Source organism: Eucyclogobius newberryi, unplaced genomic scaffold (assembly GCF_026437365.1).
Source record: "Eucyclogobius newberryi isolate DKJ021-1_F unplaced genomic scaffold, fEucNew1.0.hap1 SCAF_14, whole genome shotgun sequence".
Classification (NCBI taxonomy): Eukaryota; Metazoa; Chordata; class Actinopteri; order Gobiiformes; family Gobiidae; genus Eucyclogobius; species Eucyclogobius newberryi.
In genome coordinates, this window is record NW_027315768.1 from 4,009,539 (window position 1) to 4,025,228 (window position 15,690).

The 15,690-nt window shown below is 49.7% G+C and overlaps 1 protein-coding gene across 1 annotated transcript; it reads left to right on the plus strand.

Moving 5' to 3' along the window:
• Nucleotides 1-1,073: 1,073 nt before the first annotated feature.
• Nucleotides 1,074-11,642, plus strand: LOC140359322 (probable ribonuclease ZC3H12C). Its single transcript, XM_072444189.1, has 6 exons — nt 1,074-1,323; nt 2,142-2,467; nt 2,865-3,004; nt 8,745-8,979; nt 9,055-9,161; nt 9,403-11,642. Exons 1-6 carry the CDS (start codon nt 1,144-1,146, stop codon nt 11,280-11,282), a joined length of 2,868 nt encoding a protein of 955 aa, XP_072300290.1. The 5' UTR covers nt 1,074-1,143; the 3' UTR covers nt 11,283-11,642.
• Nucleotides 11,643-15,690: the final 4,048 nt, after the last annotated feature.

Below are 15,690 nucleotides of genomic sequence, written 5' to 3' on the forward strand. Positions count from 1 at the left end.
CACGTTGGCTCACGTTGGCTCACTTTGGCTCTCGTTGGCTCATGTTGGCTCACGTTGGCTCATGTTGGCTCACGTTGGCTCACGTTGGCTCATGTTGGCTCACGTTGGCTCACGTTGTCTCATGTTGGCTCACGTCGGCTCATGTTGACTCACGTTGGCTCATGTTGGCTCACGTTGGCTCTTTGACTGAACAGTATAAGACCCAGAGCGCTTTTGAGCGATATGATTGGATAAGAGAGAACGCAGATAAAAATAGCCTTTAAAAAACAGATATAAACAGAATATAATAATTTCTCACCAAACTTTGTATGTTGCTGTAATTCCACTGATGCTAACTTATGTAGCGCTCACATGCTTAGCAAAACAAAGCTAGCACACGTTAGCATCAGATGTTTCCTGTTTATCCACGCACGGCACTCACTTTGCCAAGACACAAAATATCATATTTCCAGGATAATGTTATATTTTCATTGAACATTATCCAAAGCCAATGCATGAACATAAAGAGGATCAAATGTGGAGAAGAGGCTTTGCAGAGAAGTAAAATGAGGGAAACAGGAAGTAGTTTCCTGTTGACTCTAGCTTTAGCCTCGTCTCACGGCCACAAACCTGGAATTATTAACGTTTTTTGTGAATCGCTGAGATCGGCATTGAGATTAAAAAGTATATTCAGGTACGATTTAGATTTTATTTAGAAAGAAAACATTGGTTATTGGAAGAGAAACGGGACGAGTGGCAGTGCCATAATGAGATCATGTGAAAACATGTTTGAATTGCACTATTCATTTCTAATCAATGATATGAAAATCTTTGTCTGGTTCGGTTCTCGTGGACCTGTCCTGTCATGGAGGTTGTTGCTCGTCCCACCTCGCCTTTAGAGACGCTCCTTCATGTTTTTAAAGTCCTCACCACTGCACCATGCTTTATACCTGAATTAACAAAACATGTCTCTGCTGTTAATAAGTTTGGCCCATAGGAATTTTCTGGTGGAATACTTATTATACTTGTTCTTTTTCTCTCTCCAGCCTCCCCTCGTTCTCCCGTCCCTCCCCCGGGAGCACCCCCAGCAGCAGCAGCAGGGCAGTCCTCACACAGGCCCTGGGGTCAGAGTGACAGCTGGAGCCTGGATGAGTGAGGGGGCTGATGGGCCTGAAGGACCAGGGGGATGGGTCAGGACACATCCTGGAACTGGAGTACCTACATGTACACGGAGCCCAGAGAGCACCCGAGGGAGCACCTGACCAGGCACCTGACCGAGCGTCCGAGGGAGCACCCGAGGGAGCACCCGAGGGGGCAGCGCGGGCTGATGCAGGCTCAGCGGAGGTCAGTTAAACCTGATGTCCTTGTCCTTGCCCCGTGCCTCAATCGAATGCCTCTTTATGGAACTAGAAGTGTGACTCAATTTGCACAAATAGAGCTACGTAAATTGAATTTAAGATGAACACATTTAGTGTGTATGTAAAGCACTGGTTTTAGATCACGTTAGATCACGTTAGATCACGTTAGATCACGTTAGATCACGTTAGATCATGTTAGATCATGTTAGATCCCTTATGCACTGGAAATTGTTGTGTGTCGATGAACAGCAGCATCAGTGGAAATACTGTGCTTTATCACAATATTAATCACAAGATTGACAGGGTTTGGTGAGAAATAATTTGTTTGTGTTTCTGTGCTTTTTGTCATCTTGTTTTGGCCTGAGTCTGCGTTCTCTCTGATCCAATCATCTGGCTGTGGTGTGGAACTCCTCCTGAGCTAAAGTCTACCTGGAGCCCCAGAGTAAGACCCCTATGGGAGGTAGAACCTCTCAGGGTCCATTGGGTCCACTAAGGACCTCACAAGGTCCATTGGGTCCACTTAGGACCTCACAGGGTCCACTTAGGATCTTGCAGGGTCCATTGGGTCCACTTAGGACCTCTCAGGGTCCACTGGGTCCACCTAGGACCCTGTAAATGGCTCTTTAAGGTTCACTTCTGCTACAGAGCGAGCCCATGGAAACAAGTCTCATGTGTCCCCTCCTGGAGGGTCAGTCAGATGCCCTCCTGTCATATAAAATGGTGTGTGTAATATTGTTTTGTGTGGTTCTTCAGGAGCCATATGCCGGGGCCCGATGCACTACGTCCACCTCAGGCTTCATTGAGGAGGCCTCTGACAGTGAGGACGACCCGGGGCCTTCCTCTGAGTCCCCTGACCCTCCGGCTGACCATCGCTCTAAGGTGGACTTTGCTCTGAAACTGGGCTACTCGGAGGAGCAGGTGCGTCTGGTGCTCCGGAAGCTGGGGCCCGGCGCTCTCACTAATGACATCCTGGGAGAGCTGGTGAAGTTCGGGACCAGGCCTGAGGCCCAGGCGGGGTCGAGCGCAGCTCCGCCCCCATCGCCCCTCTCCTCGCTCTGCCCCGCCCAGTGGACCGAGGACAAGGACAACCTGCGGCCGGTGGTGCTGGACGGCAGCAATGTCGCCATGAGGTCAGGGCGCTTTCAAACTCATTCACCAACGGGTCACGTAAAGTCCTTGTCCAGTCTGAAGGTCACACATGCTCCAGTTAAAACAAGCGTTCAGAATACAATACAAATATGAAAAGTGTTTTATTGCTAAAAAGTATTATGGGTTCACCTCTCCACAGATCTGACCTGTAACTGGCATGGCAGCACCATCTGCTTGTGTCCATGGAGATAGATCAGTTTAATGTCGTACTGAGGGACATTTAGCCAGAGTAATAGCATCTTTAGGCCAGCAGGCGGCAGCAAAGTGACATATCTCACTTTGAACTAAATCAGGATCAAACATGAGGCTGTTTTTATCGTGCACTTTTAAGTCAGATTATTTTTAAATTTTGTATTTATTCACTTTTTTTTCTCTTAGTCATGGAAACAAGGAAGTGTTCTCGTGCCAGGGCATCCAGCTGGCTGTTGATTGGTTCCTGGAGCGAGGTCACCGTGACATCACAGTTTTTGTCCCGGCCTGGAGGAAAGAGCAGTCCCGCCCTGACGCGCCCATCACAGGTAACGACTTTACCAGAACATTCTGGAACCTTCGTCACCATGGGAACATCTCAGGCCTCTGTGTGGAACTGGCACTGCTGTCAGGAGGAGTGACCAATGAGAGGAGTGACCAATGAGAGGAGTGACCAATGAGAGGAGTGACCAATGAGAGGAGTGACCAATGAGAGGAGTGACCAATGAGAGGAGTGACCAATGAGAGGAGTGACCAATAAGAGGAGTGACCAATGAGAGGAGTGACCAATGAGAGGAGTGACCAATGAGAGGAGTGACCGATGAGAGGAGTGACCGATGAGAGGAGTGACCGATGAGAGGAGTGACCAATGAGAGGAGTGACCAATAAGAGGAGTGACCAATGAGAGGAGTGACCAATGAGAGGAGTGACCAATGAGAGGAGTGACCGATGAGAGGAGTGACCGATGAGAGGAGTGACCAATGAGAGGAGTGACCAATGAGAGGAGTGACCAATGAGAGGAGTGACCAATAAGAGGAGTGACCAATGAGAGGAGTGACCAATGAGAGGAGTGACCAATGAGAGGAGTGACCAATAAGAGGAGTGACCAATGAGAGGAGTGACCAATGAGAGGAGTGACCAATGAGAGGAGTGACCAATGAGAGGAGTGACCAATAAGAGGAGTGACCAATGAGAGGAGTGACCGATGAGAGGAGTGACCGATGAGAGGAGTGACCGATGAGAGGAGTGACCGATGAGAGGAGTGACCAATGAGAGGAGTGACCAATGAGAGGAGTGACCAATAAGAGGAGTGACCAATGAGAGGAGTGACCAATGAGAGGAGTGACCAATAAGAGGAGTGACCGATGAGAGGAGTGACCAATGAGAGGAGTGACCAATGAGAGGAGTGACCAATGAGAAGAGTGACCAATGAGAGGAGTGACCAATAAGAGGAGTGACCAATGAGAGGAGTGACCAATAAGAGGAGTGACCGATGAGAGGAGTGACCAATAAGAGGAGTGACCAATGAGAGGAGTGACCAATGAGAAGAGTGACCAATGAGAGGAGTGACCAATAAGAGGAGTGACCAATGAGAGGAGTGACCGATGAGAGGAGTGACCGATGAGAGGAGTGACCAATGAGAGGAGTGACCAATGAGAGGAGTGACCAATGAGAGGAGTGACCAATGAGAGGAGTGACCACTGAGAGGAGTGACCAATAAGAGGAGTGACCAATGAGAGGAGTGACCAATAAGAGGAGTGACCAATAAGAGGAGTGACCACTGAGAGGAGTGACCAATGAGAGGAGTGACCAATGAGAGGAGTGACCAATAAGAGGAGTGACCACTGAGAGGAGTGACCAATAAGAGGAGTGACCAATAAGAGGAGTGACCAATAAGAGGAGTGACCACTGAGAGGAGTGACCAATGAGAGGAGTGACCAATGAGAGGAGTGACCAATAAGAGGAGTGACCAATAAGAGGAGTGACCAATAAGAGGAGTGACCAATGAGAGGAGTGACCAATAAGAGGAGTGACCAATAAGAGGAGTGACCAATGAGAGGAGTGACCAATGAGAGGAGTGACCAATGAGAGGAGTGACCACTGAGAGGAGTGACCAATAAGAGGAGTGACCAATGAGAGGAGTGACCAATAAGAGGAGTGACCAATAAGAGGAGTGACCACTGAGAGGAGTGACCAATGAGAGGAGTGACCAATGAGAGGAGTGACCAATAAGAGGAGTGACCACTGAGAGGAGTGACCAATAAGAGGAGTGACCAATAAGAGGAGTGACCAATAAGAGGAGTGACCACTGAGAGGAGTGACCAATGAGAGGAGTGACCAATGAGAGGAGTGACCAATAAGAGGAGTGACCAATAAGAGGAGTGACCAATAAGAGGAGTGACCAATGAGAGGAGTGACCAATAAGAGGAGTGACCAATAAGAGGAGTGACCAATAAGAGGAGTGACCAATAAGAGGAGTGACCAATGAGAGGAGTGACCAATGAGAGGAGTGACCAATGAGAGGAGTGGGTCTATGTTTGGACATGCAAGTGACCAGAAGAAGAAAATTAAGTTCTAAAAATAAGATCAAAATAGAATAAAATGGATGAAATAACATCATTATTAGTAGTTGACACGAGGTCACGACCCCTGATGTGAAGGAGAGAGAGTGCACCCATATGAACGGCTGGATCGTTCACGTTCCTCCCACTAAAAACAAGACTGATAATTCATATATAATCACAAGTTCAGTCTGTGCTCGAATGAAGTAAAAGTACTCGTAAAGTACTTTTCAATATTGTTACTTTATCATTCAGAAAGTTTGATTTGATAAAGAGTCTGAAGGGCCAAGGACGGGACGTGTCCTCTGACTGGACATTTGAAATCATGACATCCTGAGTCTGAACACTCTGTCCCTCTGAACACTCTGTCCCTCTGAACACTCTGTCTCTATGTCCCTCTGAACACTGTCCCTCTGAACACTCTGTCCCTCTGAACACTGTCCCTCTGAACACTCTGTCCCTCTGAACACTCTGTCTCTATGTCCCTCTGAACACTCTGTCCCTCTGAACACTCTGTCCCTCTGAACACTGTCCCTCTGAACACTGTCCCTCTGAACACTGTCCCTCTGAACACTCTGTCTCTATGTCCCTCTGAACACTCTGTCCCTCTGAACACTCTGTCTCTATGTCCCTCTGAACACTCTGTCCCTCTGAACACTCTGTCCCTCTGAACACTCTGTCTCTATGTCCCTCTGAACACTCTGTCTCTATGTCCCTCTGAACCCTCTGTCCCTCTGAACCCTCTGTCTCTATGTCCCTCTGAACACTGTCCCTCTGAACACTCTGTCCCTCTGAACACTCTGTCCCTCTGAACCCTCTGTCTCTATGTCCCTCTGAACACTCTGTCTCTATGTCCCTCTGAACACTCTGTCCCTCTGAACACTGTCCCTCTGAACACTCTGTCTCTATGTCCCTCTGAACACTCTGTCCCTCTGAACACTCTGTCTCTATGTCCCTCTGAACACTGTCCCTCTGAACACTCTGTCTCTATGTCCCTCTGAACACTCTGTCCCTCTGAACACTCTGTCTCTATGTCCCTGTGAACACTCTGCCCCTCTGAACACTCTGTCCCTCTGAACACTCTGTCCCTCTGAACACTGTCCCTCTGAACACTCTGTCCCTCTGAACACTCTGTCTCTATGTCCCTCTGAACACTCTGTCCCTCTGAACACTCTGTCTCTGTGTCCCTCTGAACACTCTGTCCCTCTGAACACTCTGTCCCTCTGAACACTCTGTCTCTATGTCCCTCTGAACACTCTGTCCCTCTGAACACTCTGTCTCTATGTCCCTCTGAACACTCTGTCCCTCTGAACACTCTGTCCCTCGGAACACTCTGTCCCTCTGTCCCTCTGAACACTCTGTCCCTCTGAACACTCTGTCCCTCTGAACACTCTGTCCCTCTGTCCCTCTGAACACTCTGTCCCTCTGAACACTCTGTCCCTCTGAACACTCTGTCCCTCTGAACACTCTGTCTCTATGTCCCTCTGAACACTCTGTCCCTCTGAACACTCTGTCTCTATGTCCCTCTGAACACTCTGTCCCTCTGAACACTCTGCCCCTCTGAACACTCTGCCCCTCTGAACACTCTGTCCCTCTGAACATTCTGTCCCTCTGAACACTCTGTCCCTCTGAACACTCTGTCTCTATGTCCCTCTGAACACTCTGTCCCTCTGAACACTCTGTCTCTATGTCCCTCTGAACACTGTCCCTCTGAACACTCTGTCTCTATGTCCCTCTGAACACTCTGTCCCTCTGAACACTCCGTCTCTATGTCCCTCTGAACACTCTGTCCCTCTGAACATTCTGTCCCTCTGAACACTCTGTCTCTATGTCCCTCTGAACACTCTGTCCCTCTGAACCCTCTGTCCCTCTGAACCCTCTGTCTCTATGTCCCTCTGAACACTCTGCCCCTCTGAACACTCTGTCCCTCTGAACACTCTGTCCCTCTGAACACTGTCCCTCTGAACACTCTGTCTCTATGTCCCTCTGAACCCTCTGTCTCTCTGTACCTCTGAACCCTCTGTCCCTCTGAACCCTCTGTCTCTATGTCCCTGTGAACACTCTGCCCCTCTGAACACTCTGTCCCTCTGAACACTCTGTCCCTCTGAACACTGTCCCTCTGAACACTCTGTCCCTCTGAACACTCTGTCCCTCTGAGCACTCTGTCTCTATGTCCCTCTGAACACTCTGTCCCTCTGAACACTCTGTCTCTATGTCCCTCTGAACACTCTGTCCCTCTGAACACTCTGTCTCTATGTCCCTCTGAACACTCTGTCCCTCTGAACACTCTGTCCCTCTGAACACTCTGCCCCTCTGAACACTCTGTCCCTCTGAACACTGTCCCTCTGAACACTCTGTCTCTATGTCCCTCTGAACACTCTGTCCCTCTGAACACTCTGTCTCTATGTCCCTCTGAACACTGTCCCTCTGAACACTCTGTCTCTATGTCCCTCTGAACACTCTGTCCCTCTGAACACTCTGTCTCTATGTCCCTCTGAACACTCTGTCCCTCTGAACATTCTGTCCCTCTGAACACTCTGTCTCTATGTCCCTCTGAACACTCTGCCCCTCTGAACACTCTGTCCCTCTGAACACTCTGTCTCTATGTCCCTCTGAACACTGTCCCTCTGAACACTCTGTCTCTATGTCCCTCTGAACACTCTGTCCCTCTGAACACTCTGTCTCTATGTCCCTCTGAACACTCTGTCCCTCTGAACATTCTGTCCCTCTGAACACTCTGTCTCTATGTCCCTCTGAACACTCTGTCCCTCTGAACCCTCTGTCCCTCTGAACCCTCTATCTCTATGTCCCTGTGAACACTCTGCCCCTCTGAACACTCTGTCCCTCTGAACACTCTGTCCCTCTGAACACTGTCCCTCTGAACACTCTGTCCCTCTGTCCCTCTGAACACTCTGTCCCTCTGAACACTCTGTCTCTATGTCCCTCTGAACACTCTGTCCCTCTGAACACTCTGTCTCTATGTCCCTCTGAACACTCTGTCCCTCTGAACACTCTGTCCCTCTGAACACTCTGTCTCTATGTCCCTCTGAACACTCTGTCCCTCTGAACACTCTGTCTCTATGTCCCTCTGAACACTCTGTCCCTCTGAACACTCTGTCCCTCTGAACACTCTGCCCCTCTGAACACTCTGTCCCTCTGAACACTGTCCCTCTGAACACTCTGTCTCTATGTCCCTCTGAACACTCTGTCCCTCTGAACACTATGTCTCTATGTCCCTCTGAACACTGTCCCTCTGAACACTCTGTCTCTATGTCCCTCTGAACACTCTGTCCCTCTGAACACTCTGTCTCTATGTCCCTCTGAACACTCTGTCCCTCTGAACATTCTGTCCCTCTGAACACTCTGTCTCTATGTCCCTCTGAACACTCTGCCCCTCTGAACACTCTGTCCCTCTGAACACTCTGTCTCTATGTCCCTCTGAACACTGTCCCTCTGAACACTCTGTCTCTATGTCCCTCTGAACACTCTGTCCCTCTGAACACTCTGTCTCTATGTCCCTCTGAACACTCTGCCCCTCTGAACACTCTGTCCCTCTGAACACTCTGTCCCTCTGAACATTCTGTCCCTCTGAACACTCTGTCCCTCTGAACACTCTGTCCCTCTGAACATTCTGTCCCTCTGAACACTCTGTCCCTCTGAACACTCTGTCTCTATGTCCCTCTGAACACTCTGTCCCTCTGAACACTCTGTCCCTCTGTCCTCACAGAACAGGAGATCTTGCGTCGTCTGGAGAAGCAGAAGATCTTGGTGTTCACCCCTTCTCGGCGGGTGCAGGGCAGGCGCGTGGTGTGCTATGACGACCGCTTCATCGTCAAACTGGCCCACGAGTCTGACGGCATCATCGTCTCCAACGACAACTACCGTGACCTGGCTAACGAGAAGCCCGAGTGGAAGAGGTTCATCGATGAGCGCCTCCTCATGTACTCCTTCGTCAATGACAAGTGAGACGCACCAGCCTGAGTTTATCAGCCGAGCCACGCTGGGAGCCAAAGCTCTAACCTGTGCTCTGCGTGCAGGTTCATGCCTCCAGACGACCCACTGGGACGCCATGGACCCAGCCTGGACAACTTCCTCAGGAAAAGACCCATCGTCCCAGAGAACAGGAGACAGCCATGTCCTTATGGTAAATCCCTTTCACACACTGATCCGTCCCATGTGGTGCGAGCATCTTTGCCTTTGAGCTTCGTGTAACTGTTCCTGTCAAATAAATAGATCAAATTAAACCTCTATCTCAAAATGAGTAAATAATAATGTAATTCAGGTCTTCTTTCCGTTGGGGATGGATATTTACAGTTAAATTAAACTAGTAGAAATATTTGTTGACATCTTTCGCAGTTGTAACCAGTTTCTGCTTGTGTCCTCAGGGAAGAAGTGCACTTATGGTCACAAGTGTAAGTTTTACCACCCAGAGAGGGGCAGCCAGCCACAGCGAGCAGTCGCAGACGAGCTCCGGGCCAGTGCCAAAGTCTCCGGTGTCTCCAGAAGCTTTATGGAGGACGCCCTGTCAGGAACAAGCCAAAGTCAGCCAGAGGAGGCGGGCCCAGAGCACTGGCAGAGCACCCCAAAGAAACAGTCATGCTCCAGCCTGCGCGGCTCCCTCACAGACCTGTATGAGGAGCGCAGGACGGGCCTGCCCCGCAGAGGCAGCGGCAGCAGCAGCAGCAGTAGCGGCAGCAGCAGCGGCTGTAGTAGTTTCTTTGGCTACGCTGCACCTCCTTCTCCTGGAAGCCTGGACCGATGGGACCTGATGGGCAGTGGGAGCAACAGCAGTGAAGCCCTAAAAGCTGTGAGAGATCCCAGATGTGAGTCTCCCGAGGCAGGCTACAGCTCGATAGTCAAAGCCTACTCTGGCCTCAGTCTGGAGTTTCCAGACAGTCCAGAAAAGTTCTCCACGGTCCCAGACATCAGGACTGAGTCGCTGTTTTCAGACTGCTGCAGTGAAGGCAGTAGTAACATTTTCTCCCCTGATCTGAGCTCAGACTCTGGGCCGAGGGCTCATGTTTTGCACAGGCGTTACCCCTGTCCAGTCGTGTACACAGGGAGGCCTAAAGAGCACAGTCCACACGTGTTCTCTCAGGAAATACCAAAACAGTACAGCTTAGATACAGACTTCACTTCAGAATCTACCTCCTTTCAAACATGCAACGTTGTGCACAGGACGCACAGCCCTCAGGGGAGATCTCAGGACCGGCTGACACTGGACTATAGCAGCAGCTTCAAACCCCCCCTGTCTTTTTCTGGCTCCCACAGATCCCTCTTGTCCATTGCTAAAGCTCAGGGACACAGTCCACAAGGGTATCACAGCGGCTTTACGTTCACCAACAGCTTTGACAAAATCCCCTCTGCATTTCATTCTCAGACAAACCTCATTGATCCAGCAGATAGTCCTGTCTCCAACTGCCAAAGTCCTCAGAGCACCTGCCGAGGCCTGCCACAACAACATGGCCAACAAACAAGGTTTGCTTTTGAAGACCCGACCTGTTCTCCCATCTCCTTTAGTAACCGTCGTGGGCTAAACCACCACAGTCCTCAGGCATTCCCTCCTGGTTTGAAGCAACAAGGCTTTGAATGCTTCGAGGACCTCCCTCCTTCCCTCGATTGTCACTCTTCTCATCTTCTGCACCATCGTCCCAATATAAGCGAGCCCGCTCTACAGACTTACAACCCTGGTGGGCCACGAGACTTTGACTCCAACCACAGCTTCCCCAGTCCTCCAGTTTCTCACCACAGCTTCATGCCTCGCCCTCATCAAACCTACATGTCACCAAAAAGATTTCCAGGGGACTTTCACAGTGTTCCACCAAAGATGCCACCCATGTCCTCAGTGCACCCCCATCAGCTGAGCCTGCATGAGGGCTACAGCACGAGGCATCACCCCTGGGAGAAGTCCAGCCTGCCTAATGCCAGGTTCAGCCCCCGGGATCCAGAACAAGCAGACTGGGCTGTGCACGGCCAGCAGCCTTACAAAGCCTACCACCTCTTTGAGAAGAACCTGGAGGCGCATGAGCCGACGTGGAGCTCATCATGGGGTGGCCTGTCCTCGAACCCCCACCCTCCTCCCAAGCACCCGGAGGCCCCCGCTCTGAGCCAGTACAGGGACGTGAGGGACAAGCTGTTCTTAAACCTGTGTGGTATCTTCCCTGCAGATCTGGTGCGCCTCGTCATGGCCACAAACCCTCACACGCTGGACGCTCAGGAGCTCGCCGCCGCCATCTTATTGGCCAAATCGCAGTGTCTTACATGAAATGGCAGTTGGAGTAGAATGAAATGCACAAATGTTATAGAGATTGTTGCATTCCAAAAGAGACGTACTAAAGACGTGTTTGAAAGGAAAACCACTGAAACTGTATTTGCTGCTTGAGCACTTCAGACCAGGAAATCTGTTCTAATATAATTATATTCTAAGTGTCTTTTAAATGAAGAGAAGATGTGCTTAGGGTGTTGTTTCAGGTATAATTATTTTTATTTCAATTTATTTATTCTTTAAGTTATTTCATAGGTTCCTTTATTTTAGTTTTTTGCACTTTTGGTTACTTAAATATTCAATCAAGCAGCCAGCAGTGATATTGTTGGTGGCCAAAATATATTCAGTTAAAGGAGCTGTACCCATGTAATAAAGTCAAATCTGTTTGGCCCAGATATATTGTAAAAGCAGAGTGAAAATGAGATCGCTGTGTGCTGTCTGCATAAAGAGTTTTAAGGCAGGAAAGAATGCAAATAGCTTTCCCGTGACAAACCGACACGCCATCACAGGAGAGATGTTTTTAAGAGTCAGATACAGCGCCTTTAAATGAAGTATTAAAACTACCAATCCAGTGAAAGAGATTCTATTCTATTATTTATAACTGAAGTTATGTTTGATTCATGTCTTATTTTGTGAATGTTTTGAGTGAGACACAGGGTTTTGTTTTGTTACAATGATTGTGAATCTGAAATGCACATTTGGATGTATCACTTTAGACTGATGTCGTTGGGCACGTTGTGGGCGGAGCAAAAACCTGGCGCAGACCAATAGGGTTGAAGCGTAATCTCTTCCGTGGAGCGACACAGATTGGATCGGCGCAGGTCTGATCCAAACGCACCTCCATCACAGCCTTTAGAACCATGAGTTTGGAGGATGTTTATATAAAGGGGGAATTTAAGATCAAAATGATTGATTATTGCTTAAAAAAACTTAAATCCTGCTTTTTTCTTAAATACGTTTTGTGAATCTTTATCATTTTCCACGACATTGTTTCCGGCAGAAGATACGAGGCACTTGGAGCCGATTATCCAATAAAGTGAACAGTTAGAATATTTGTATTCACACGTTACTTTGAGGCAAAGTGTCCACGATACATTGTTCTGGTTGATACAAATTGTATCTTATTAACATTTGTATGAAATATTTTTTATGAGAATATTAAATGTGGACTTTATTTTATGTTTGTGAACAATTCAATGTTTCATATTTTTTATAATGAAGTTTCCTTTACACCATGTTTCCTCCTTAGCCTCAGTGTTTCTGCCTTATTCATGCGAAAAGTCTGTTTTTAGATTTTGTATCCGAGTACTGTATGACGTCATCAGCAAAATTTTATAAACTATGATGAGACTTTTATGGAAATGTTTTAAAGTGACCAAACCTGATTGTGTCAATGTTTTATGAGGACGAGGAATGTTCAGTCACATTTGAAGCTTTAATGAAACAAACAGAGCTTTTCTGCTGCCAAAATGTCTGCAGCAAATATGTGTTTTAAAGAGTCACATTTTTAATAAACCTTCAAATAGTTATAGCATCTTTGTATGTTTTGTTTTTTAAACTGTCCATTCCTGAAATGATTATTAAACAGTTGCCACCTGATAGTGGGGCCCTCAGAGCTGATAGTGTGGCCCTCAGAGCTGATAGTGAGGCCCTCAGAGCTGATAGTGTGGCCCTCAGAGCTGATAGTGTGGCCCTCAGAGCTGATAGTGGGGCCCTCAGAGCTGATAGTGGGGCCCTCAGAGCTGATAGTGGGGCCCTCAGAGCTGATAGTGGGGCCCTCAGAGCTGATAGTGGGGCCCTCAGAGCTGATAGTGTGGCCCTCAGAGCTGATAGTGTGGCCCTCAGAGCTGATAGTGGGGCCCTCAGAGCTGATAGTGCGGCCCTCAGAGCTGATAGTGAGGCCCTCAGAGCTGATAGTGAGGCCCTCAGAGCTGATAGTGTGGCCCTCAGAGCTGATAGTGTGGCCCTCAGAGCTGATAGTGTGGCCCTCAGAGCTGATAGTGTGGCCCTCAGAGCTGATAGTGTGGCCCTCAGAGCTGATAGTGAGGCCCTCAGAGCTGATAGTGAGGCCCTCAGAGCTGATAGTGAGGCCCTCAGAGCTGATAGTGAGGCCCTCAGAGCTGATAGTGGGGCCCTCAGAGCTGATAGTGAGGCCCTCAGAGCTGATAGTGTGGCCCTCAGAGCTGATAGTGAGGCCCTCAGAGCTGATAGTGAGGCCCTCAAAGCTGATAGTGAGGCCCTCAAAGCACACTCTGCTTTCTATTTAAGGAATAGAAGAATGATGCATATTAATGAACATTTAACATATTAATGAACATTTAAGCACGCAACATTTATTTGTAAAGCATAATTTCTTCGTATGATGTACTTTACAGACATTAAAACAGACATTAAAACATGCATTAAAATCACAAAATACACAATACAAAAAAATTGAAGCACATACATAATCACATTTAAATACATTTTTAAAAGAGTAAATACATATAAAATTCTCTCATTCATAAGGACAGCCAGACTGGAACACTGGCACCAGCAGGAGGCTGGTCCATGTTTAGTCCTGACTCTGGCACCAGCAGGAGGCCGCTCCATGTTTAGTCCTGACTCTGGCACCAGCAGGAGGCCGCTCCATGTTTAGTCCTGACTCTGGCACCAGCAGGAGGCCGGTCCATGTTTAGTCCTGACTCTGGCACCAGCAGGAGGCCGGTCCATGTTTAGTCCTGACTCTGGCACCAGCAGGAGGCCGGTTCATGTTTAGTCCTGACTCTGGCACCAGCAGGAGGCCGGTCCATGTTTAGTCCTGACTCTGGCACCAGCAGGAGGCCGCTCCATGTTTAGTCCTGACTCTGGCACCAGCAGGAGGCCGGTCCATGTTTAGTCCTGACTCTGGCACCAGCAGGAGGCCGGTCCATGTTTAGTCCTGACTCTGGCACCAGCAGGAGGTCGGTCCATGTTTAGTCCTGAGGTCTGAGGTGGTTCATATGGCAGTAACATGTCTGAGATGTACTTTGGTGCTAGGCCGAGGAGAGACTTTTGACTTGAATCAGGATTGATTTTCCTGGCTGGTCCGGTTTGATTTGTTTGGGTGATTGTGAAAGCTCCTCTTCTTGAACCGACACCTTAACGTGGTGGAGGAGTTTGAGCGCCCGAATGATCCCAGGAGCTATGTTGTCGCGGGCTTTGAGCCCCTGGTCGGGTCTCCCAAGGCAAACAGGTCCTAGGTATCGGGTCAGACAAAGATTGGTTCAGACCCTGGCCCTTTCTGATTACCAGAACAAGGCTGTTTACGTCGCCCGGATCAGAGTCTCCGGGCCCCCATCCTGGAGTCAGGCCTGGGATGGGTGCTCGATGGCAACCGCCTGGTGGCTGGGTCTTTCCCAACGGGGCACAGCCTGAAAGAGCGACGTGAGGCCGCCCTCCCGTGGGCCCACCATCCGCAGGAGGATCCATAAGGGGCCGGTGCAGAGAGATCTGGGCGGCAGTCGACGGCAGGGGCCTCGACGACCTGATCTCCAGACGCAGAGACTAACTCTGGGGACATGGAATGTCACCTCGCTGGGGGGGAATATCGACTAGATATAGTCGGCCTCACCTCCACGCACAGTTTGGGCTCTGGAACCATCTCCTCGAGAGGGGCTGGACGCTCCACTTCTCTGGTGTTGCCAGCGGGGAGAGGCGGGGCTGGTGTGGGCGGGGCTGGTGTGGGCTTATAGCCCCTCAGCTCAGCCGCCACGTGTTGGAGTTCACCCCGGTTGACGAGAGGGTCGCGTCCCTTCGCCTTCGGGTGGGGGACAGGTCTCTCACTGTTGTGTCGGCCTACGGCCGAACAGCAGTGCAGAGTACCCGGCCTTCTTGGAGTCCTTGGGAGGACAGTGCACCGACCGGGGACTCCGTTGTTCTACTGGGGGACTTCAACGCCCACGTGGGCAATGACAGTGACACCTGGAGAGGGGTGATCGGGAAGAACGGCTTCCCCGATCTGAACCTGAGCGGTGTTCAGTTATTGGACTTCTGTGCTAGCCACGGATTGTCCATAACGAACACCATGTTCAAGCACAAGGGTGTCCATCAGTGCACATGGCACCAGGACACCCTAGGCCCGAGGTCAATGATCGACTTTGTTGTCGTGTCATCAGACCTCCGGCCGCGTGTCTTGGACACTCGGGTGAAGAGAGGGGCAGAGTTGTCAACCGATCACCACCTGGTGGTGAGTTGGATCCGCTGGCGGAGGAGGAAGCCGGACAGACTTGGCAGACCCAAGCGCATTGTGAGGGTCTGTTGGGAACGTCTAGTGGAGCCCTCTGTCAGTAGGGTATTCAACTCGCACCTCCGGGAGAGCTTCTCCCATGTCCCGGGGGAGGCTGGGGACATTGAGTCCGAGTGGGCCTTGTTCTCCTCCTCCATTGTT

Coding starts and splice junctions, on each gene's coding strand:
- LOC140359322 (XM_072444189.1), top strand. CDS start 1,144: ATGGGCCTGAAGGACCAGGGGGATGGGTCAGGACACATCCTGGAACTG. Junction 3,005..8,744: donor CCCTGACGCGCCCATCACAG/GTAACGACTTTA, acceptor CTGTCCTCACAG/AACAGGAGATCTTGCGTCGT. Junction 9,162..9,402: donor GAGACAGCCATGTCCTTATG/GTAAATCCCTTT, acceptor TTGTGTCCTCAG/GGAAGAAGTGCACTTATGGT.